We start from the raw sequence: 25,379 nt of genomic DNA on the forward strand, positions 1-25,379 counted from the left end.
ACAGGGAAAAATAGGTTGTTTTCCTCCTCATCCAAAACAGCACGATTAGCAAGGTTTAACAGCTGCTGCAAAAATGTGTCAACAACGCTCTTCCGTAAGCGTGCACAACTGTTACAACCCGACAATAAAAATTCCTTAGGGTCACTTGGATGTAGGCTTTCGGAGCAAAGAGGGCATATCAGATATATATAAAAAAACCCAGGACCTTTAGGGCAGCAAAATCCACATTTCCCCAGCATATGCCATATGAAAGGTTTGGAGGGAGCCGCGCATACCCCCGACAGTCCCCAAAGCACGGGGACATCCCGGCGCAGTGACCGCTGGATGTCACTGTTGCTTCAGCCACGGCCACCAAGGCAGCGCTGCACCGGCCACAGGTTGGCAAGCCCGGCCACCAACACGCGGGGCGTCCTAGGGGGACGGCAGAAATAAGGGCACGGCGACTCGTTTTTCACTACACAGAAGTTTATTATGAAAGTTAAACATACAACACAAAAAGTAGCAAAAGCAATCCTGTAGCTTAAGGCAACTCTTACAGGAGATGAATTCAAGAAAGATGATGCAACTTCAGTTTAAATAGAAATTATGAAAAATATCAAATTGCATCAATAACTTAAAATGCACTTTAAAAAGTCTGCGCTAACCAGCAGAGGGTAAGGGCTCGTGATCTTAATGCCAGCATTAAGATATCAAAAGCAGCAGAATGCTAAATGATGATAGGGAAAGTTCAGTATTTACACAAAGATAGCAACGTTAATATCTGATAGCATAATTTCCTGTGTACTTCTGGTTTAAAACCACCGTCTGAAACATTAGGAAAACCTTTTAAAATAAACCTTCAGACTATTCCATCAAAAATACACAGATGGCAGAGAAGATCCAAGGCTAGGGATGCGTGCGGATGCATGCGTGTGTCCCTTAAATAACTCATTGCAGAAACACTTTAGAAAAATTATTTCTTTGGGGGAAGAAGAGCGAGAAGAATACGTGGCCACAGAGTGAAAAAGGTTATCTTTCAGGTGAATCACATTTAAATTGAAGTATCAAAATATTTCTATTTGATGACATTCTCACAGTTTACAGTTATTGACATTTTTAAGTGAATGTTAAATATTCATATTATTAACATACAAAGATTCTCCTTCACATTGACATCTGCTTACATTTTTGCAAGACCTCTTTTGCATCAATCGTTTTGCCATTAATGAGGAATGTAATTATCGTAATTATAGAATTTAATAAAGATTTAACTGTTCTAACCATACAGAGTTTCTACCTTCAAAATAATTCTTAAAGTACTGAAGTCAGATCATCCCTTTCAAAAAGGTATTTAAGTGACATTTCAATTAATCAGGCTGTACAGGAAGCACCACATTTTAACAGAGCCAAATGACACCACATTTCCAATCAGTTTTCTTCAAATACTGGATACAATGAAAAATTTGGAACAAGTCCATTCACCATCACCCCAAAATCAAACAAGCTAATTCACACAGATTAACTCATCCCAAATCTTACCCTGTTAGAAAATGCAATATATACTGCAATGTAGTCTCAATTTGCATAAGATTTACTAGAAGTGTCCTACGCACAGTACAAGATTTTCTGCACACCACCTCATCTCGACTTTTTACCGTTCAGCACAACTTTACAAAAAGCCTAAGATATAAAATATACTTAAAGCAGCTATCTTAAACATCATTTAATACATATCACCTCGGCAGCTGATCACTTTTGTTCCCAGTTTAACATGCTGTTGAATCTGATTGTAGAGTTGCAGTATCCCTTTTAAGAACTATTTAAAAAAATCCCTGAATAAAACAGAAGCCAGCCTGCGACTTCCTATGAGTTTCAGTAAAGTACTATATACAGGGGTATAATAACCACCCAAACTCACTTGAGACAGAATAAAATTTAAGACAGATACTGGGGCAGAATGCATTAAAGCATGAAAATATACATTTTAAAATTTTGTAATTTAAAAAGTGGAACCAACGAATTGTTAGCAGTTAAAAGAATACTGCAACTGTAAACGTTTACAAACCCACAAAGTTTGAAAACTGATCCCAACAGCTCTGATTCACTGGGTTTAGCCTGGAAATAATGCAAAATAATGTCAGCAGTTTTAAGGTCTTGCAAATTTAGGAAAAAGAAAACTGAAAGATAGATAAGAATGCGTAGCTAAATTAAAGCAGGAGCACAATAAGGACAATCAAAATTCCAAAAGCCCATATTAAAAAAACTAAGCTTGGAATGCATTGGCTTCCAGCAGTTTACATTAAAAAAAAAAAACAAAACCAACCAAACAACAGAAAAAAAAACAAAACAAAAAACCAAACAAACCAAAAAACCCAAAACAAAAAAAAATTCTAAATCTGTAATATCTTGACCTATTTTTTAAGTGACAATTTTTATTACAGTTGAGAAAAATGGTTTTATAGCTGCATAAGTTTCCATTTCACTAAAATAGTGCCAACAAAAATAAGTTTGCATAGAAAAACGAAATTTCAAATTGCCACTGGCTACATGCTTAAAATGGGAAATGCAGGTATTGTAACATAAACATAGTGCAAACCATGGCAGTTCATGGTGATTTTGACTGCCGCAGGTCAGGAAACAGACCATAGTATACCCAGTTATCACAGTTTCTGGTCTTTTATTAAATCCTTTGCCAAGTAGGAGCAATGCATGTGTGCAGACCCATGGTACGCCTGCTGCGGTTGATTAACGTAGTTTGAGATCGTCGCCACTTCCTAGATTAGATCCAGGACTAGGGTCTTGCTGTCTTCTTGCCTGTGTTAATAAACACATATTTAGGATCAAAAAAAATTATTTGGACGTTATCAGTTTAGTTAATTTATTCAGTGTATTAACATGATTAAGACCACAACCAATTCTAAGACAGAAACTTTAGGTTTCAAGCAGTAACCAATGTGTTCATTTTTAACATCAAAATCATTTGGAAGCAAGAGACTTCCAGAATAGTTAGGCAACAATTTTGCATCTCTTCTTCCAAAACACATTTTCTTTCCTGTGAAATTCCCTTCTGTTAACCTTTTCTGTAAATGTTTTCAGGACCGAGATCTGGGGGAGAAAGGCTACAACGCAGGATGGCAGAGTACGGTACGTCATTGCCGAGCAAGTCTCCCTCCAGTATTTTTGTGGGAAACGTTTACTTTAGTTTTTTTCTGGAATACAGAGACTTGTAACAACACACTAGCACAATTTAATCTATAGATTGACATACATTTTAACACTTCTTAAAAGCTGGGGGGTTTACTGCAGCATACTTTTTTTTTCTGCACCTGTAAAGTTAGCAATAATACAAAACTGAGAAAACTCTGGTACTTATGATCGCACCCCTGCATTAAAAAAAAAAGTAACATATGTTCTCCTTTAAATAAATAATTCTGTTAAACAGTTTGAATTGACAGCATTTTAAAGAGGAAATTAAGAACGGTCAGTCGTAGTAATACCACTCACAGTAACCGACATTGCCATCTACTTTCTCTACCCATACGCATGCAGGCTGCCTTCAAGTAGCACACACAAATGCTGCAAGTAAATACTTTAAAACTTTGATATACTTAAATTTTAAAGCAATATTTTAATTCTGGGAACATCTAAGACATTTTAGTATCTATACTTTTATTACATGTTTATAGCCTGAATAGCTGGGACCTTGGCCTGGAACCACCACATGACCCAAACAGCATCAGGGCTGCATTCTCAGCTGGTGGAAGGCAGCACCACAAAAGCATTATTTGCTCCATTAGTTTCACCAGCTGCAATAACCTGCCACAGGTTATTTCAGGGCTTCAAAAAAAAAAAAAAAAAAAAAACCATAACAAAAAACCTCTCCAAAAAATGCAAAACAAGTGACCGCTTCCCTCCTTTGAAAGGCTTCTCTTATTTTGTTGAACGAGGCGGGAACAGACTTGGTGCATGCAGTTGTACCACCGAAACATGGAGTTTAAGCAGTTAGCACGTTTACACGGTCACACTGAACAATACAAGTACTTTATATCGTGACTAACAGCAACGTGAGCGCTGCTCTTAGGTGTTCCCTGGGCTCTTCTGACTCACACTTACTGACACAGAGGAAGCCTTCCCGCCCGTGCAGCAGCTCCCCCAGCTTACGGCGTGCTGCTTGCTCGCTCCGGTGTGAAACAGCCAGCCAGCAAAGTCTGCAGCTCCCAAACCCTCTGGCATGCGCTACCAACACCATTTCCTCTAATTTACAGACTTTTCTCTCTTCAACTCTTCCTCCCTGATCTGCCATTCTTCTTGTCTGCCTAATTTTATGTTCCCAGTGCAACTGGTTAGCTTCACCCAAACACAGAACTGTTGCTTCCTTCTCTTATTTAAATACCAATGTAAAGCTATGTTTTCCTTTCACGTGCAAAGATCCCGTTCCGATAGAGTTCTTCATTCCATAAATCCCCCTAGTAATCAGCACGTTTCTAGAGAAGACAATTCCCTCCTGCACTTTCTTCAGCGGTCATATTGCCGTTATTGTTTTGGACTCACCCTCGCTATTTTAAATATCACAACTGCTACCTACTACACGTTTATGCACCCAGTACTGTTGTTGGTTGCATTTTAGATATTGAGATGATCTTCTTGCTCTGTTCCATCTGCACTGGCCACACTCTGAAAGAAACAATCTGCTTTTCCTACATGCAGAAGAACTCTGAACATGACAACTGACATCACTGCTGGTATGCAAACCCACAGATTTCTCAGTAATCTTTCTGAGGAATCGCATTAAAACAAACAGCCCTCATCACGTACAGTGCTGCAGATTTTTAAGTGCTTAAGAACGCACTCCTTTCAGCCCCTGAAGCAACTTTTGCAAACTGCCCTCTTTGTTGAGATGCAGAATATTGGGAGATGGCATTTAATTGAGATTTTCACATTATTTCCAATGGCCAAATCATTGAGCTTTGGCCACCTAGATCGCTGTGGAAAAGCCCACACTTTTCCCCTTTTTTTTCTTCAGCAAATAAGCAAACTGTGCTGTAGAGATTTTATATAAAACGGTTGTTCAACAAGTTTAAGTAGATACTTCCACGCTAATTTAAGAGTTGTACTAAGATTAACAGTTCCACTTTGCACACTTTTCTCATATTGAACAGACTGTAACAAGATTTATTCTAGTTTTAACTGCTGCCTCTTTCTTCTAAAAGGAAACGAAGACGTGCGCTGTTTTTAAGAATCACCGAACTCATACCAGTTTAGTTAACAATTTTGTACTTGATAAACATTTTTACACTTAATTAGAAAAAAACAGCAAGTTAATTGCTGCTATACTACTGCTTTAAAAGCAACAGTTTCTTCAGAAAACAAATCACATGCACAGCAATTTTATTGTCAAGTTTCAGTGAGGACTCCAAGATATGGGCATATGGTTGCATTTATGCTTTGCCTAAAGTGGCCTTTTCTTTCAAAACATATGAAAGAATTCACATGATTCGTGACCTCATTGCTACTTGTAGAGTTTGCAGAAGCCACTACTGAACAACTACCAGATTTTCCCTTTCAAGTGATATGCAGAAGGCATGACAAATTACCCTAAAATGTACCAAAAGCAGTCATTACAATATCTTACACTAGTATATGTGGGATAAAGGTGTAATTTTGCATTTCAGTAAGTGGGGATTTACACAAGCAACTGCAACATGTTGGAACAACAGCTCCATCTCACTGAGACACCCTCCTTTACTTGTGCTATAGTACCATGCAAGAACACGTACACATGGAATGCACTTATTCTATCAGTCACCGCCCTGCAAAGGCGGCATGTCCGCAGTATGTAGCAACTACTACTGTGCTTTATGTGCTGGAAAAAAAAAAAAAAAAGTAAAAGCAACATCTATGTATGCATCTAAAAAATAAAGCACACTAGTAAAGGACCAGTGAAATCACCTTGTATGTACGCAGCCAGCGCATTGTAGATCATCAGGCATGGGGTGATATTTTTGTCTACTGACAACAGACAAAATATAACTTTCATAAGAAATGCCGCAAGATCCTTAATGCTCCCTTGCAGGAGGAGTGTGACTACTAGTATGGTAGTATCTGGTAGTTCTCCTCTGCCTATTACAGGAAGCCAAAAGTTCCCTTTTATAAATGTAAAATGGGAATTTCCAGAATTGTCTCGATATGGGGTCCCATAGTCCCAGCACAGCTAATCAATCCTCTGAATTGCAGTATTTGCTGTAATTTCTGAAGTGCATGTCTTATGACGCCATGCAGAAGCATCAGAATTGCTCTCAGTGAATAATGAGCTCAGCTTCTCAAAGATTAAGGAGACTTGCTTCAATTAAGAAAGATGCATCTATCTTTGCCATTGGAAAATGGAATACTCTGCCATGAGTCACATACGAGTCATGAGAAAACAGCAGTTATACATCTTATCTCAGCATATTTCATTTTTCAGTCAAATGCTCATATTAAGTTTGAAGCACTACTCTGAACATTATTCGTCTGCTATTTAGTGAAAGGATAACAAATATTTGCTTGCAAGAAAAAAACCTGTAAATAGTACACAGATCCCACTACAGTTGTTATTTTCCTAAAAATGGATGTATTTTAACCAACACTGCCAGTTTCCTTCCAAATATCCTGAAATTGAATAGTTAATGTGATGGACACACAGGGAGTTTCAATACCCAAAAATACTTCGCACTCAGCTTTCAGCACATGAAGCCATGCAAATCTTCTGCAATACGGAAGGAATTATAACTGGCCACAAGCCATTTAAAACCTCCAACGCTGGAGACTGTATGATGACCGACTGAAAGAATTGCAGGAACGTATTTGGCAAAAAAAATATTTCAAAGCCTCCTGTGACACGCTAGTCTAGATTTATTCACACTGAACTCATCACGCTGATACCACACGGGTAATAACATACTAACAAACAAGAGAAAAGTTACTAACAAAATTAAACATGACTTGAGGGTAAACAAGCGCAAAAAGTATCCCCTGCAATACTCTAACACCTATGGTCTCTTCAACCCTGTGATCTCTGAGCTTTTCCTGAGCCTAAACATAGGCTAACTAGTATGAGCTAAAAGTCCTATCAAGAGTACAATGCAGTAATATCTGTACGAAATTGGTTTTCTTCTTAATTAATTAGATAGCTTGATATCATCACATCATTAACTTAGAACTGTGAGTCTTCTGGACAAACCATGCTGTAGCATTTAAATCTGTTACTGGGGCACTTCGGAAAAACAAGTCTAAGGATAATGGCAACTAAGGAAGGTGGCACACCAGCAGTTCCTCCAGCAGCTGGGACAGTCCAACACCATCGTCCTCCTCCGGCCGCTCAATTCTGACCCATGCTGCTGTTATCGTGCTCTCACCACTGTCAATAAAACTCCTTAAGCTGGCTTTGAGAAAGCATCTGTAACTACCCCATCCCTGTGCACGTTCAGAGGCCTCTGACATAAGAGACCAACTCCTGAATCCATGTGGTAACATCAGGAAAAGATAATGCAGCCCCACCATGTGGTTTACACGATAGCTCTGAGAAAGCAGAACTAGGAAAGCTGGAAGTAAATTTAGTAAGGATGGACAGGGCTGCCATGAAGATGGCCCACCCTTTCGATGAATCACTTAAAAGAAAAACAGCAGGCACAATTAGGACCTCTGAATCCTAGGCAGTGAAATCACAAGTGCAATATGCGTTGCACATATAACTTGGGACACTGGTGAAGAGGAGGGAAGAAAGAGGGAGATAATTTGAAGGAGGGCTGTCACAAAGAGTAGCCAAAATAAAGTCTCTCCATGGTCAACTCCACTGCAATTCTTTAATTGCATTCTGGCAACTCCATACCGCTGAAACAGACAGAGCAGATGCATTATGTGCCTTGGCATCTGTCATCTATAATTTACTAAATAAGTGAAAAATCAGGCTATGTTATGAGAAACTAAACAGTGAACATTTGGATTCTCTTAGAAGGACTGTCAACATCCTGAAAGGGATTTAAAAAAAAAACAACAAAAAACACCCAAGCCCGAACCTGAGAACACATTGCAGATACTTTTCTAAAAAGCATACAACCACAGGACAAAAAACCCCACCCAAACAAAACAAAAACAAACAAAAAAAAACAACCAAAAAACCAAAAAAAACGCACCCTGAAATAAAGACAGCAATACTCAGAAAAATGACCAGCTGCAATCAAGCACACCTCCACATCAGTCCTGCTGAGGCAGGCCCACACGAAGAAAAGCAACGAACTAACTGAAAGCTCTTCTCGGAGCTGCTGGTTAGTAACAGCTTCTCCTGTAGAGATGTGAACCTGGTTAAAACGTGGGCCACGCCTCCACCTCATTTACCCTTCTCAGAATTAAAGTCAGCAAAACTGTGCCACTACAACACAGTCAGAATGACAGGTTACATATAACAGGACTTTCTCTGGTCACAGTTACAGCCCGATGAAGCACCCTGTACTGCTTTCAGGTCTCAGGGGGGCTTGAAAACAGACTCTCCCTCTCAATCTTCACTTCTCAGAACAACTTCAGCTGCAGCAGCATCCTCACTACGTACTGAATCTACAAACTGCTGGCAGTCAGTAGGGTTTCAGATTTTTATCATTCCTAGCAGGTGTAGTTACTGCCATGAGACTTGTGTAGCCTAGATCCAGTCTCTGGTTGCTTTGTTTTGCTGGCCGTAGCACCCATCTTGCCATGACCTCTCTCCTTTTCACTTGAACCTGGGAAGAAGTAGCCTCGATGTTTTTTAATTAAAATATCAAGCATCACTTAAGATTATGCAGATATTGGAAAAGTTTCTGTAAGAGATCTGGATACTAGACTAAGTCCTTGTAGAACAATTAATATTATGAACTCTGTACCTGATGCTCTTTTTTATTCCTACATCCATTCTGATTGTCTTTCGAGCTCACTGAAAGTCAAAATAAACAATTTTCTTAACAAAGGCCATACATAAAAATCATTTAGCACCTACCTCCATCAAGATTTCATTTCAAGCTTCCAACGATCTACTTCCTAGAAACAGAGTACTCTTCACTAAAAAACACCCATCAATTCATCAATGGCGTTTATGCTGAGTCTGCTCGCCCACCACCAGCTGCTAGAGAGCACGACCAGGCCAAGTAACACAATTTGCTTACCAATCCCGATGTGCTCTCTTGCCTGAAATCTTTGCAAGGGTTGCATCTTTGTGTAAAAGCTATTATCAAGCTACAGATTCTGGTACACCACATTGGTAACTGGACTAAAGTAACAGCAAGCCAAGAAAAGAAAAAGCATGGCTAGAGCATAATTCTTAAGAGAGCTTCAAGTACAGACGAAAATTTTTACTTTCGTATGAAAAATTCTTTTTCAAGGGAAAAAAAAAAGCGCCTGATATGCTCCCTTTTAGAAAGTATTGTTTGAAGGCTGGTATAAAGGTTATAAATTTATAATTAATATTGATTGCTTCCAGACAGTACTCCTCTGTTGCTCAGCCCCCTGCTAACCTTCATTGACTGAAAGAAGATGCTTATATTACAGCATTCCCTGATTTGCAAGATTGATTTCCTCTGTACTACAGTCAGCATTGATCCTGTACAGCACAAATTGTTTTTCGGATATATGCATTCCATAGCACTTTTACATAAAATACCAGTTATTTAAATTTCTTGCGAAGCAATCTGGTCATAACATTACTGGTCTACTTGTACTGTACTCGCATTGTAGAGCCTTTTGAGGCAATACCTATTCTCAAACATACTTTGATGCTTTTTCCTAAATTATGCTGTGCTCATTCTGAATATAAATAAATCATATATGTATATATATATGTTCATATACTCACACAAGCATGTAACAAGTCTGCACTACCTGCTGCATATGAAGAATTAACAGTTTAAGTTGCTTTCACATCCAAAAAGCTGTATTAAAGGTTATGCTATCGTTATATCAATGTCAGCTTGGATAGTACATACAAGAAGTAGTAATTAAATTAATTCCAGATGAACTTGAGGTAAACACCTTAAAAAAATCAGTTTGATAAGAAAAAAGAAAAACAAAACAAAATGGACCCTTACTGGAATATTTTCTTCTGAAGCCAGTTATATTTGACTAAAATACTTACAATTAAAGCATTTATTTATACTAGTAGCTCCATCTTAAAATTCCCTCTCAAAAAACAAAGTTAAAAAAGGAGAATAACTTCACTGTCTAGAACCTTGGAACAATAGGAAAGTAAGCTGTACTAGATTTTATTTTTTTTTCCCAATTGTGAACTGCTTACGTTTTTGCAGCAAAATCCTGTCTTCTAAGAGTTCACAACTTCAGCAGAATTTAATGAAATAAATTTCTCCCATTTCAACTGATAATTCCCAACAAACAGCAAAAATATGCAGAAACCTAGTACAGGATCAAGTATTTAAAATTTAAGAAAATTTTTATGCCAGTAACTTTAATAGGGTAGGGTTGGTGGGTTTTTTTGGTGCTTTGTATTGAGAAGAAATGCTGCTGAAAGGAAAAAGTTTCAAAAGTTTGTTGATTTTTTTTCAGCAAAATGAAGGTTTTTAAAATGGGAATTTCATGTAGTTTCCTAAAATGGCTCTGCTTAGCCATTAATGTAATTTATATTTAGCACAAGACCACAAACAGACAGATTGCTAGACTAGACTGTTTCAGGGAAGAGCAAACCACTGTGCCTCTTTACTCGTGATGTTGCTAAAATAAAAAGCATGGCAGTAACATTGGAAATGAACACAAAATTGAGAAATATGACATTTAAAAAATGCTGGTTGAACAAACTGCAATTGAAAACCTGAGAAGAGATCCAACCCACTCTCAAGTAAACAATCAGAAGAACCATCCTTACCTAGGCTGAAGAGTGTTCAGAGTAGGACCAAACATGCACTCAAATAGATCACTACAATTCTGAAGTTTAGTTTGCCTATACAAATCAAACCTTCACCAAAAAACCCAAACTTCAACCTGTCTGCACACAGGGGCACACAAAATAGCCTCTTCTCTTTATCCATCCCCTTGAAAAATCCACTGCTTTGTACCTTCTACTCCAGCCAAGAGCTGGCAGGAGGCACCTGCTTGCTGCTTTGCGGAACACAGGCCATTACTTTCAACATATTTTGATTTCACCAGCTAGGGCTGTTTAAGTGTCCTAGACAGCGTAACACATTTTGCAACATGCTACCATGGCCAGAACACTAACTAAAAAGCAACAGTTTTTAACAGAAGATTCAAATATGTCTAGACAGCAACCTCATTATAGTAATTTCTGCAGAACACTTCTTAGCCCAACCCTGAACTCTGGTCATTCATACTGAAACCATACCAAACAGAAGGAAACACCAGCACTGACTCTTTCAACCAAGGATAGAGAGAGTGAAAATTAAGCATCTGCCTCGCTGATAGCCCTTTAGCTTCCTCCCTCTCTTCTACTAGTTTGGCAAAGGGAAATGGGCGAGTACTTCAGGTTCATGTTCCTGTTCGATGGCATCAGTTCCAGCATATACCCCTGAAGTAATGGCCTTGGACCAAGTTCTCCGGGGTGTGCCACTTGCTCATGGGAAGAGAACGTTGCCTTTGACTAGCACAAAGCCATCCAACAGTGCGAATTTGACAAGTAGCTCAGTGCTCCTAAACTTACAAAGCTTCACACAATCATTTATTTTTACAACAGTCTTTAACTGGGGATAAGGTCTTTCTTCATGTGTATCATTAAACATTTACTGTCTCAGCATTCCAACATTTTTGTAAAAGCGAAAGCCATTGGAACACGTTATTAATTTTGAGGGCATTAATTAAAAACATTCACTGACTTCAAATGTATCTTTGAAACAAAAGGATCCTGAACAGTGAGGCAGGATCTGCAGGATCTGATGTGACCATGCTACTTAAGCTGATAGAAAAACACAAAAGCATCTTGTATTCAAAACTGAAACTACGTTAAAAAAGGGACAGAATGCAGCTCAACTCAGACACTTAAGCTTCAATAAAAATTCCTAAACCCACTCACACCCTATTTACATTACAGGAGTTCTGTAATTGCACAAAAATACATCACCTCTGGAAATTCAAGCACAACCTACCAACCACTACAGATTCTGTCCTTACATGCAAAGAATATGTTTATTAAAATAAGGATCTGTTGTACTAATGAAGTCATCTATGGAAGCACACTATGTGATGAAAGGAAGGCAAACAAACCTGACAGTAGTCTGAGCAGGGTTTTTGATGGTGGTGGGGGTTTTCGAGTTTTTGTTTTATTGGTTGGTTGAGGGTTTCTAGGATACTTAAAAATGAAAATTAGTATAGCAATTATTCCTAAATTGTTACTGCACTTGCTATTTCTTTCCCCTTCAAAATATCACCACTATAATATCCACATACAAGTAATTTTAACTGTTTTCAACAACCTTCACTGATCACTCCTAGGCACGGATATACCACTTCGTTTTAGAAGTCTACAGAGAGACTTAGAATAGGGAATATTTCCTACACAGAAAGCTGTATAAATACAGAACTGAATCTGATCATTTTCATATGCTGACAGGCTTTGGATGGATAAATGTTTCCAAAGAGCTGGCGCCTCTCTTTTGGGTAGGAGTGGGTGGAATATTGCAGGATTCCCCTTCCCTCCCCCACTGAAGCTGAATCTGGTCTCTATTAAAGGCATTTCAGATGTAATTCTAGTGCCTGAAATATCCCGATTTCATACAGCGTTGCAATTCCTAAAACAATCGTTAACACTGATGAGTTCCTGTGCCAGGTCTGGCAGTTCCGAGTGTTATTGCCCATGCCAAGCTTAGCTTAGAAAAGAAAAATTGTAAGTTTTAGTAACAATGAAAGGTGTATAGATATATTTAAAAGATTATACTGAGGGCAACATACATACATAAAAATTCACTTAGCACACTTAGAACCCACCGTTTTTAGCTGCCCCACAAAAACCTTCAAGTACCACCTCTGTAGTGCAACCAAAGATACTATCTGACTTTTGAAATTACACAAACAGTACATAGTGCAGTCTGAACTAACGTTTTTATACCTGTCAGCAATGCAATCGTCAGAAGGGTACAACTGACAAATTGTATTTCCAAGCTGACTGAGCACATAAGCACTGGAAAATTCAATAAAAGCCATAAATATGACAAACACGGGAACGCACATTTATGTATTACTTTCTATTGAAAATTCTGTATGATGATCATGAGCACCTTACGTACGTGCTTACTGATTAAAGTTCATTTGAATCTGCCAGAAACCTGCATTAGAATACAACTGCAGCGAAAGTCAGAGAAACAATGAATAGTTTGGAAATCAGATTCCTCCTTTGGAATGCACTGCAAGTCTGTCTCCGCTCTCTCATCTGCCCCACCCAAAAGATCCTGATTTTTATGCGGTCCTAAGAGCCAGAGTGCAAAAGCTCATCTGTAATCATTCCAGATAAGTGGCCAGGACATCTTTCCCCAAACACACAAATGAAAACTGAAATGTAAAAATCTGTTATAGAACTACAAGTAATTGAGGCAAAGATCTCCTGGGTATACACAGTAAACATGCACAGTAAAATAAAACCTAAATTATGTATAACATTGTATTGCAATCATTAAAAACTTGTATTTGACATCACACAAATCTGAAGAACATTTTGACAATGTTTTTCATTCTGCTTAAGCACAGTTCAGGTCAGTAATTTTTCCTTTCTTCCTTTCTGTAGGTGATCTACACCAATGCTTTAGAGCAAAAACAGGGACTGGCAACTAATAAGGACATCATTTCACAACAACTGCCTTCTGCCTTATTAAAAGCAAGAGCCTTTTCAGAAGTTACTGAATCCAGCTCCTGCAGCTGGCCAGGGATGTTATTTTTTGTGTCTCGGCATCACAAGTTTTGATGTCAGATGCTTGCTATTACCTCAGTGTCACCGTTAATTGAAAGAGTTTTTGCACATCCCAGCTGCAAATAAGTCTTTTCTACAATTGGAGGAAAGAGCAAGTCTCACAGAACTCCAGAATTTCAGGAAGCCTCATTCTTTTTAAACTTTCAGCATTTCCAGTAATCACACAGCTTCTTCTGTAGTTAACAGGAGTGGGGAAGACGGGCACAGTAAAGGAAAATATATCAAGAAAAGCTTGAAGTAAACTGAGGTCAAGGACATAAGGCCGGGCTTGTATTTCTTACTGTGTTGTTAAGGCAGGCTGTCACAGATCTTCACGAACAGCTTTAAGTTAATTCTATGTTCCTCTTAATCTGAATTTACAGTTCCAGCTATACTGTGAGAGACAGAATGGTTCAGGTCATCTAGCTGTTGCTCCAAGGACCCAGTGATAGTGAGGCCTCCAAGGCAAGGATTTTACCTTTGCTACAGCTCACGTCTGCCCTGGCTACATCAGTGTTTGCTGGTGTGCATCTTCTCGAAGTGAGAGATACTACTCTCCGCATCTGCCTTTCCCCTCTCACTCTCATGCTCAGTGTCTTCCAGTTGTACTTGGAAGAAAGAAAATCATCTGTCTAATCATCTCTATTACAGGTAAGGAAGCCAGAAGAAAAAATACCTTAGCAATAACGACGCTCAAGTTGTCTAAAAACCTTGAGAAGCGGCAGATTGATCCCATTGGATTATCGTAAAGTCAGGCTGCGCTGATAAAGCAGGAAGAAAGCGAAAGAAATTCAAAGCGTTTGTGTTTTCTCCCTATTCTCTGCCTGACCTACAGCCTGCCTTAACTTGCCAACTCTCCTTACGTATTACTTGTCCTCTTACAGCTCTTGCATCTGACATCTCAGAGCAGCTGGTTTCCATTCCCTTTTCTGGCTCCTCTTTTCTTGATCCCAGTAATTTCTGCTCTCATCAAGAAAGAACAAGATTCAAGACTGCGGGGCCCTAAAGAAGCAAAGAACAAGACAGGAGGAACTATGCCAGTGAAAGACAGAAGAGTAAGACTCCCCATGTGTAAGGAAAAGGTGGGAGGAAAATAAAATCAGCCTGTACAAGAAAGCAGACAGTGGCATCTGATTAAATTCACTGGTAATGTTTCCCACAACACAGGACAGAGCGAGCTACAAATTTATGTACCCGCAGCTCCTGAAGCCTTTCCTGTGTTCACGAGAAATGCAAGGGGCAAAAAGATTCCTCTTCCTTGCTATTAAAGTATCAGTTGAGACAGGTATGGGAGCTCTGTGAACAAATGTATCCTTACAGCTTAAGTACCACAGAAAAGGCCATCTACAGAAAGGAAGAAAGGGTAAAATCAGAGAATCCTTATCCAAACTTCAAAAACTTCATTTTACAAGAGTTAAAAACAATGCATTTTGCAATTTTTATATGACAACATCAGACAGCAAACAGAAAATACACAACATTGTACAAACAGACAAATAAATGGAAACAATCTAAAGTTTTGGGAAAGTACTAACCAGTTACTGACAGCAGCTGTGAAACCCTCACCTCCATTTCCTCCCGATGAGACCTGTCTCTATCCTCGAATTCGCGAGTTCTTCGCCGAGCTTCTTCAAAGGCTTGTTGTGCCAATGCATCCTCCTGCTACCAAACCAGATGACACAGAGTGACACAAAAGGCTACCCTGGCTTCTACCAGAGCACATTTCTTTAGAATATTAGGGATCATTTGGCAGCAAGACAAGCACGTCCTACAGAATCTGCTAGACAACAGACAAGTTCCAGCAAATGCCAACATAGGTTAATGAAATAATACTCACCTGCTGTAGAGATAACCAAAGCTGCAGTGCAGCTACTGCTAAAATACACTTTCAAAGGAGAACTGCCTTTCCAAAGTAGTTTAAAATGCTGCTGTTCTTTTAAAAGCTAGGAATTCTGAAAAGTTATATGAAAAAGGCAATACACTTTTTCCTCTTTATAAAAGCAATTTTGAAGACAGCATTCACAGGTATATCTAGATAAGAGTTCACTAGCATCATTATATAAACAATGGTAATTTAATTCTCTTTCATTTAAAAATGTGTTATCTAAGTTACAAATCAAATACATCCTCCATTTTATCAAAAGCTGCTAAAGGTTCATCAGTATGAACATTCGTAATCCTTACATATAATTTCAATTATTTAAGCTCAGATGCATAAGAAAGTTCAAAGCAGAAGTGATTTCTCCACTAATTTGTACACACTCCCATAAATTGCAGAAGAAACCTACAGCTTTTCAACAGCCCCTTGTTTATTTTCAATAGTGGCTTATACACAGGAATAGATGTAATTAATGTTAAAAAATTTTTTAAAAAAATCCTTCAAACCATATTTTCTATTAGAACATGTTTTAAATAAAGCATTATTAATACATAAGCCATTATAAATCGGGTTACAAACTATTTCTCTTAGAGGCCTTTTAGCACATATTTTGCTCAGGATGGAAACAGATGGCTGTTACCCACCAGAATTTTAAAATGTTCAGAATGGAGAACTCTAAAGAGCTTCCACAAAACAGTAAGGAATAAACTGTTTTGGTTCTCCCACCTCGTAACTCCTCAGCTATAATTACTAACTCTGCTTATAATTAAAACACAAATGTTATTTCCAAGTTGATAGTTTCAGTTAAAAAAATAAATCCTAACCTTGACTGTTAGAGGACACAAACATGTCGAGAGCCCAACTAAATTTTAATATGCCAAGGGATTAAATGCATGAATTTTTTAATTTAAGATAAAGCATCCCCAGCCTGAGAGAATGTTAAATTGCTTTTTTTGCCGATGGCAGAACTGTGCACCCTGAAGCTACATTGTGAAGTGATGTGAATGAGTGCCCCTCGTGGCCTAACACAGTTAAATACAAACATCATCAGTCACTAACTCCACAGAGCTGGGTCCCCAGAAAGCCATGTTGGAAAGGCAATGTTTAAAGCTGCCAATAAGGTAACATTTTAACACTATGTACTATTTTTAAGAGTAGAATTTGGGTCTTTACAGCTATCTTAATGTTCATCCAATGTATAGCAACCAAGGTCAGACAGGGGGAAAGTAGTTTATCCTTAATAATGCAGAAGGATAGAGACAAAATAGATAAGCTTGTCTCCCAGATGACTACAGAAAAGCTGCCTTATTTCTAATTTACAAAAGCTATGAATGTCTTTCCTAGTCTGTTTGGTTTTTTAAAACAGACTTAAATGAAAGCAGATTTCTTTTTAATAACAATTTTTGCATTTTACGGTCATTTAAAGTGGTCATGAAATAAAAGGCTAACATATAGCCTCAACCAGAATATTTTAAAGAAATGGTCATAACCAAAATAAATTGAATCAGAAATTCATAGGAAAAAAAATCAGCATGTTGACATCCAGAAGGAACACATGTTGACAGCTGAAACACTGGTTTACTAATGTTTGAGAAAGGGAAAAAAACCCCAAACATCAGAACTTATCTTTTTAAGTGACAACCAAAAAAAAAAAAAATTCTGCTCTACTCCTGGTGATGCATTACAACAGAAATCAAGAAACATCACAGGATCTTGTAGAGCAAGAGTTTAAGAAACTTTCTTTTCAAATGTCGCTCAAATCTAGTAATGACTAGTGAAGTTGGCTGTATGAGAGCCAATCCTTTATCCAGTCTAGTTTTAATCAATAAAAATGTTCCTGGTATGAAACTACTAAGAAAAAGAAGAGTAAGCAAAACGTGAGCCATATCAGAACAGAACAAAAGAAATCCTCCAACCCAGAAAGACAAAAAACAGAGAGAAACTTAAACACACCCTGGCAGGAAAAGACTTGGTGAGAACAACCATTTAGAACTACCGAATCTACACAGCAAGAATGCTCTATTACGGAAGAGATACAAAAGGACTGAAGACAGAAACAGTGTTTTAATGACACTCAAGACAAATACCAAATCCAGGGAAATTTCAGTCCCAAATGGGGACGATATTCAAGCATGTACACAGAGCTGTGTGTTAGTCCACTGAAGTCTGAACAAGCAGCTCAATCAGGGTCTCCAGTGACAAAAAAAGTAAGACTGCTTAGTAGTAAGACATTAATGGCCTGTGAATTAAATAGAACACTAGCTTAAAAGTTACAATTAAAGTACTTTTTTATGCATGTGGCTTTTCTTCTTATAATATTTTTTGACCTGGTGAAGGACAGTATAATTTCAAAAATGTGGCAGCAAAGAAAAATTTTATCTGATCCCAGTATTAGTGAGAAGTGGTAAGAGACGGGAAAATGCAAAAGCATCACATTTGTGTATGGCAAGCCTTCCAGACAACAGGATTAAGGGGTGAGTACGGGGTATGCATGAATGCCCACAGGACCTGGTACTACAGAAGACAGTGGGCACCCCAGGTGCTACACCACATGTATGAGGCACTTAAACCCATCCTGATGTCAATGTTATTTTGGGATCAAAGTCAGCAGTTAGGTCAACTGCCACTAGCAGTATTAAAAGTTTTACAAAAGGAAGCAAAATGACAGATACAGGAAGAAGGAAACTGAAGGATGTAAGAGATTACCCAAGTGTTTACAATGCTAACAAACGCAAGGGTGCAGCCACTTCTCTGTGTCTGTATAGTGCCTTATGACACCAGGAACTCTTAGGTGCTGCTACTGTAGCAAGTAAGATGGCAAATCACCTCCTCGTAATCATTGAGAAGCACAAACTGAGAACAAATTACACACCTGTAACTGAGTGCAAACATATCTCTGTAGATCCACCCTGTGCAGCACCTCCAGCTCAGCACCCTGTACTCAAAACTCAAAAAAGCGCTGACACCTGAGAGCATGCATACATCCCCTCACAAAAAAGTAAGAATAAATCACATTCCCAGTGCACAAACACTTTCTGAAGGCAACAAAAAGGAATTCTTAAGTGTAGGTACGACAGCATATACTCATCGGGGAAATTAAAATAATCCAAGAACATCCAAAAACATTTATCGGAAAATTAAAGAGAAAAACTGAACCCATGGGCCACCTGACCACCCTCCTTTTTAGAAGGGTGCCCACTTTTTTCAGGAACTATCCAGTTTTGGAAAAGAGTGACACTATCTCCTTCTGAGCACACGTTCAACTCAGTTTCCTCTTGGTTCAGAAGTCATGTGACAGTGTTGTGTATCAAACCTAATAGTCATAGATCAAGAACCTTGGGATTTATCTTGCATAGTCCCCAGGGGTCTACATCTGACCTTGCTGTGTAAGCCGTTACAGCCTAAAGGCTTTCCAATCAATGGAGTCTGCAGCGGTTACTCTCTTTCCAGAGAATGCAGGGCTGCAACAAGAACGTGGCTAGCTCAAAATGCCACCACCCAGCTTTGGAAGAAGTGAATGCCACAGTAAACAGTAGCATTCAAGTAAAAGCTTGGTTCTGCGGCTTTCCTGTGGATTAACAAAAGGTGGCAGGACTATTCTCAGAATAGCATACCCTCTCTTTCAAGGCATCCTGAAGAAAGCATGCAAGGCTGTGTGTCAAAACAGCGTCTTTGAAATAGCCAAAGTATTTCTATTTGATCCAGAACACAGTCACAATAACATGATCTCATTAATGTGCAAAATGGTTTCTTAAGTTGGGGAGAGGAGGCAAGGTACCACAACACTTGCAATTCTACGTATCTCCATGTAAATAAAACACCCTTGCATTCAGAGGCACTTTGGACCATGCCTTCATATAGTTCCAAAATTTCTGAATTATCAAACTGAAAAAATGGTTCACCACAAAATACAGATTGTAAGTCATAACTATGGTAACTGATAGTACATCCAATTTGCTGTCCACTGCAGAGACAGGTGATCTGTGTAGAAGCCCACACAAACCTGGTGCAGCAGGCCTGAACATCAGTTACTTAGCTTTGTTACCAAGCTACATCTCAAAAGTAAAGATCTGTCTCAGGACTGATTAAATTAAGGAACCCTACAGTGGTGTAAGTGAACCTTATGTATGTGATATGCACTTAAAAAGTAATTTCCTCTGTGTTTACTTTGTTCTTGTGCGTGTCTAAAGATGCAGCTGCTAGACAGTCACTTTGACAGTAGGAAGTAAGCAGAGGAAGCAGGTTCTCGAAAGCTGCCATACCTTAACAGAGCAGAGTGTCTACCCCCTGTCAGAGAACAAATGGAAACCCCTATTCATTCTCCCCACCTCAATGTAATAAAACAAAAAGCTACTTAAAAAACCCAACCAGCCTAAACAGCTAAAAGACTTACCAGTTAAACTGTTACAATTTACAGACATAGCTTTTCAAATACTTTCAGATTTACTACTCTGTAGCATAGCAACAGTGCTAAATCACCCACAAAGTTGTAAACTACAGATGATTCCTGCCCCTAATTAAAACACTAGTTTAGCTACAACCACACATTTCTGTACATTTTCTTTGAATTTGTACTCAAACTGAAGGCAGAAAACAAGCAAGTGATTGCTACCTGACTGCCTGTTTCCTTCCGGAAGAACAAACATCTAAGGCACAGTAGCGATGGGCAGACTGTCTTCTTACCTGTGCTCTCTCTTCATCAAATTCCAGGCAGCCCATACCATCCAGTCTCTGCAGATCTATCCAGCCTTTCCAGATTACACAAACACCATTGAGAATCATAGGTGCCTTCAAGTACACCTGAAATAAAAGCATAACACATGCTACCGATTTTAAAGCATTTACACACATGCCTGCACAATGAAAATACTGATGCAGGAAGCTTCTGTATGTATTCTTAGAAGAACATCCAAACCAGCTGGTAACACGAGACTCCACTTAACAGCTTCTCCTGCCTCCTTTCCAAGAACTCATTTTAATCAAGTGAGTGCGGTAACTTTTGCCTACTGTACTGGGTGGAATAAATTTAAGCTGTGTTCTCATTTTATAAACTGGCGTGCACCAGGATTTGGTTAGAATTCTGTTACTGCTTTCAGTTAAAGTAACTGTTTTTCTTGTCAGCTTACCTTCGTGTCACAAAGAAAGTGGCATGCTGCCAGACAGGGAGGATCCCTTACAGCACATTTAAATGGTTAAACGAACACATGCTTCCCTACTTCCAAGAAGCACTGTTCCTCACCCCAATACACGAGCTCTTTCAAGAAAGAACAAGCACCGGTTTCAGTCCTCAAATTCACAAATTAGTCAGTTTAGTTAAATACACCATACATACACACTGTGCTAAAAATAAGAAAGTCTTCCTGTGTCTATTCTAGCATTTGTGAAAGGCTTTTCAAAAGAAGCAACACCAGATGATCAAAACCCATCTACAGCATCAAGGTGCACAGTGCCTTAAGCTGCAGCAAGGAATAATGCATGAGCTTAAGGCCCTACATCTAGATAACGGCAGATGATAACAGTGATTTAAAGCAGAAGTATTTCCCCTTCTGAAGACCAGAGATTAATGTCCACACAGGAAATTTAAAAAGAAGAAAATACAACACTAAATGAGTTTGACACCTTAGATTTAATGACACTAGCCTTTAAAAAAAAAAACAACCAAAAAGCCACACCCACCACACCACAGCAAAACCACCTATATTATAAGGTAGGTGGTGGTGGTTTAAAAAAATAAAATAATCAACCTTCAGCAGTTATTTCAGACTACTTGTCAAGTCAAAACCTCTCACGGAACAGAAGTCTGTCTATGTTGAATTGCCAAAGAGGCAAACCTTGCACCCAGGTCTGTGCCCACTGCAGATTTAAAGACTGCCAAGACATTCAAAATCCTGTTGAGTCTTTTCAGTCTTCAGGAGCGGCCCAGCTAGGTAGGGGAATTTTCACACTGTGCCTCCTCTAATAGTTCTAAATTCATCCTCTGGCAAATCCTCATCAAAGTACAATTGATGTTCAGCACTATAGTGAGTTTCAAAGCACCCCAACTGTGCCTACTTGCTCAATTCCACACTTACCAGCTAAGGTCATCCAAGCAGAAAAAGAGAAGGCTTAGAGAAAGAGGAGGTATAGAAGGAAAGTAAGACTTCCTTCTGCAAAAGCTGTCCTGGTAAAATTAAGCGCTGAACAAGATCAAAAGCAATCCATGAGTGGAAGAAAGGGGACAAATAACATGAAACCAATTGACAAACGAGTAATGTTACTTGCCCAAGAAAATACACATTTGATCTCTCAGCTTGATTTTTACAGCTTAGCACACTTCAGTATCAAGTGGCATACTCTGTAAGTTTTAATAAGCACAATAAGCAGTAGCTTGGTAACGAAGAAATAACAGCTAGTTCAAGCCTATCTTCTTTGCATCATCTCTCCTACCGCACGGTCTGCACTAAGAGCACAGACTGGTTTTCTGTCCTTGAGTTCACAGCCCAGCTATGCAAGTCATCACACCTATGTCTTCCGTGATGACAGCACACTATGCACAGTGCCGATCTAACGGCCTTTGCGAGCAGAGGTGTCAGAACCAGCATGAGTAAGACACGGACTACCAGGAAACCACCTCCCACAGCACTCATTTCAAGATTAATCATTTCAAACACACAAAATACAACATTACTCTCTTTCAGCACAGTCTTCACTCATTCATCGCACAAGAAATAAACGAAGTACGCACCATCAATTTAACAGACGTGCTTAATTATTTAGAAGTGAAAGACAGTTAAAGAGGCTATTAGAATCAAAAGCCATTCTCTTCTAAGAATGCAGAATAATTCAAAGGGGGGGGGGGGGGAAGCAGCATAATACTAACTACAGGTCTGTAAAGACAAACCAGTCTGTACTCCAACGCTAGTTACTTTTTGCAGAAGGCAAGTGAGCATTTTGCTCATCATCTTTTGGGGTCTGCCTTCTACCTAGCCTCCTCTATCCTCCTGGCCCACAACAAAAGCCTGAGACACTGAAAGTTACACAGGACTTCCCAGAGATGACAAGATCTAGCTTTTCAAGTTGTCCAGGAGGAGAGTATATTTTGTTTCTTTGACAGGGAATATTACGCTGCCTCTAACTGCCTCATCTCCAGGGCTGTCCAGTTGCCTTGGTCACTGCGGCTGCTAGCGCATGAGATTCACCCAGTGCAAACGTTAGGCAGCTCAATGTAGCTGCTCAGGGCTCAGTACTTCAAATGCAACGCGCCTTGCGCATCACCTAGAAGCCTAAGCAGTGCTGGAAATGGTGTGAAAGTCTTCAGAAGTCAAAGGGGAAAAGGGAAACAAGTCGACAGAGCCGACGTCAGTACTGCTGCCTGCCCTGAGCACAGTGACCAACAGCTGAGCTGCTGACAAAGCAGCTTGTGAACCACTGGCACGCAGCCTGACCTTTCCAGATAAAGTGCTCTGCCCGTGCTCCCAAATCAGAGCCCTTAAAGCCTTACGTCGCTGGATTCAGGAGGTCTTCAAAACTCTGATAATAAACATTTTTCACCTCTGAATGGATGAATTCCTTAGCAAGATATCAGAGTTTTGAAATTACTATATAATCATTCAAATTTAGTACGATTCATATTGAAAACACATGTGCTTATGCAGGAACTTTTCTCTCATTAAAACACACAATGAAGCATACTAGTGCTTTTTCCTTTATTTTAAAGAAAGGAATTTAGACTCCTTTTCCCCCCCCCTCTTTCTGGATAATGGAAACCACCTAAGACTGTAGCCAAAACCGTTTAACCACTTTATTTCCTTCTTTTCAGATAAAGCCATGCTGGTTCCCTTTAAATTTCCGACAGAATTATTAATAAATTACTGCTCTTGTCTATGTGCAAATGATCTGTTACGGCACCTCAAAATCCAGCACAAAGTTTGTCTTTTTAAAACATTCCGAATTCTCTATTTTGAAAGTTGCCCTAAGACAGTCACAGTAAGAGGGCAAAGGCCACATTATTTCTATAAAGATCCCAACTTCCCTCCTTAGTATTACTGAGCTACACAGTTAGATTAGGAGTAGACAAAAGGATGTCTTTGCTGGGATAAGTCTTGCAAGGGTTTGTTGCTAACTCCAGTTTAAACTGCATTTCTACAGTTTAGTGAATCTTCCCTGCACCTCCGAGCAACTTTCATAATAATATCTGGAAGTCAGTCTTATAAAACTCAGACACTTTGGTGAAAAGCACTAGAGAGCAGTAGGAAGATGGAGAGGTTGGAAGTCAGGCAACTGTAATTTCGTATTCAGCGGATGTATTTAAACCTACATAAAGAAACCCCATTACTGGGACATACATGAGGAAAAGCTATACAGCCGTCTCCTTTCAGAGTACGGTCCATCCTATAAACGGACGAGGTACAGCTTTTCTGACGGAGACAGCAGATGGTTGTGTAACTAAGTTAAGCATTATTATATATATGTTGAAGGAGGAGAATTAAATTCTCACTCATTTTGCACCCTCATTTTCCATACACTGGCACAGCCAAAGCTAATTAGTTAGATTTTGGGACCTAGGTAAACAGTCACATACTGACATTTGCAGTTTTTACTAGCTTATGCCAGCTGAATTTTTGTTCAGGTGACTGTTATACGAAAGTTTCATTTCACCTCAAACTACATCTTCCATTTCTAATTCCTACTACAAATGAAAGTAGCATTAGAATTTTTTAAAGAAGAAAAGTCCATGTTACTTTTACATCAGAAACTGGCTTTAAGCATTAGAACAAATACTCTGCTTGCTGACTGAACAACCAGGAAGAGTAAACACTCTTATCTCCTGGCAGATTATCTGGACAGAGGATGAACAGCACAATAAACACACATAAACTTGAGAAGGTGCTGCATGAATTATGTCAGGCTCCAAGTTGTTGAGCTGTGTTTGTGCCCTCTCAGCCTACCAGCAGGCTTTACCTCAAATACCTCCGTATCACACCCTCAATATATAGTGCATCCCACCTTCCTTTTTGTGCTCTTTTAACTAATCTGTTATTTCTTTTCATCTGCATTTACATGAGCAACCCTTTCCCCCAGCTCCAACTAATGGGGAGCTAGCTTTATTATTAAAAATAGGCAGGGATGTGGCTCCTGTAACACCATTTGTTCATATTTTAAAAACCAAACTTGATTTGAATAGTGAAGCAGACAAGAGGACAATTCTCAATGACTTAAAAAAAAAAGCTGCTTTACTTGAGCACAAGACACAAAACCTCAGTTTCACATCCTATTTTAGTCCTCTAGTAAATCCTTATCTCACAATGCCAGGGTATTTAACTGATGTGCTACAGATATGCTATCTGTACGCTCCATCCACACATCCTGCAGTTACAGAAAATGTTTCTTCTCCCTAAAGCAAGCAAGCCATTTCCTCCCCCAGAGATTGCACACAGCTCTCACCACCCACTGGCTAATGAATCAGCACGCTCACAACAGCCACTGCCACCGATGAGACCAACTCCACCCCCCCAGGAAACACCAGTCCCCAGTGAAGCGGTGCGTTCCCCGCCCCCCCCCCCCCCCCCCCTTCTGTTTTCATTTTCCCAGCACACTGGGGCGATACACATTCTTTCAGAAGAGGCTCAGTTCTGACTCACC

At 39.2% G+C, this 25,379-nt stretch overlaps 1 protein-coding gene across 2 annotated transcripts in view; it reads right to left on the bottom strand.

The window, feature by feature from the left end:
• Positions 1–444: 444 nt before the first annotated feature.
• The window catches only part of CBFB (core-binding factor subunit beta), a 43,045-nt gene continuing 18,110 nt past the window's right edge, over positions 445–25,379 (bottom strand). The window contains exons 4-6 of one of the 2 annotated variants that reach the window (XM_080411163.1): positions 20,442–20,558; positions 15,446–15,541; positions 445–2,793 (exon numbers count right to left, since the gene is read on the bottom strand). In XM_080411163.1, the coding sequence (XP_080267289.1) occupies positions 2,725–2,793; positions 15,446–15,541; positions 20,442–20,558 (282 nt within the window). In that variant the 3' untranslated portion in view covers positions 445–2,724. Of the gene's footprint in view, positions 2,794–15,414; positions 15,542–20,441; positions 20,559–25,379 lie in introns of both variants that reach the window. The other variant, XM_080411164.1, reaches the window with a different exon arrangement.

The sequence above is a fragment of the Falco punctatus genome (genome assembly GCF_963210335.1).
Source record: "Falco punctatus genome assembly, chromosome: 14".
NCBI lineage: Eukaryota > Metazoa > Chordata > Aves > Falconiformes > Falconidae > Falco > Falco punctatus.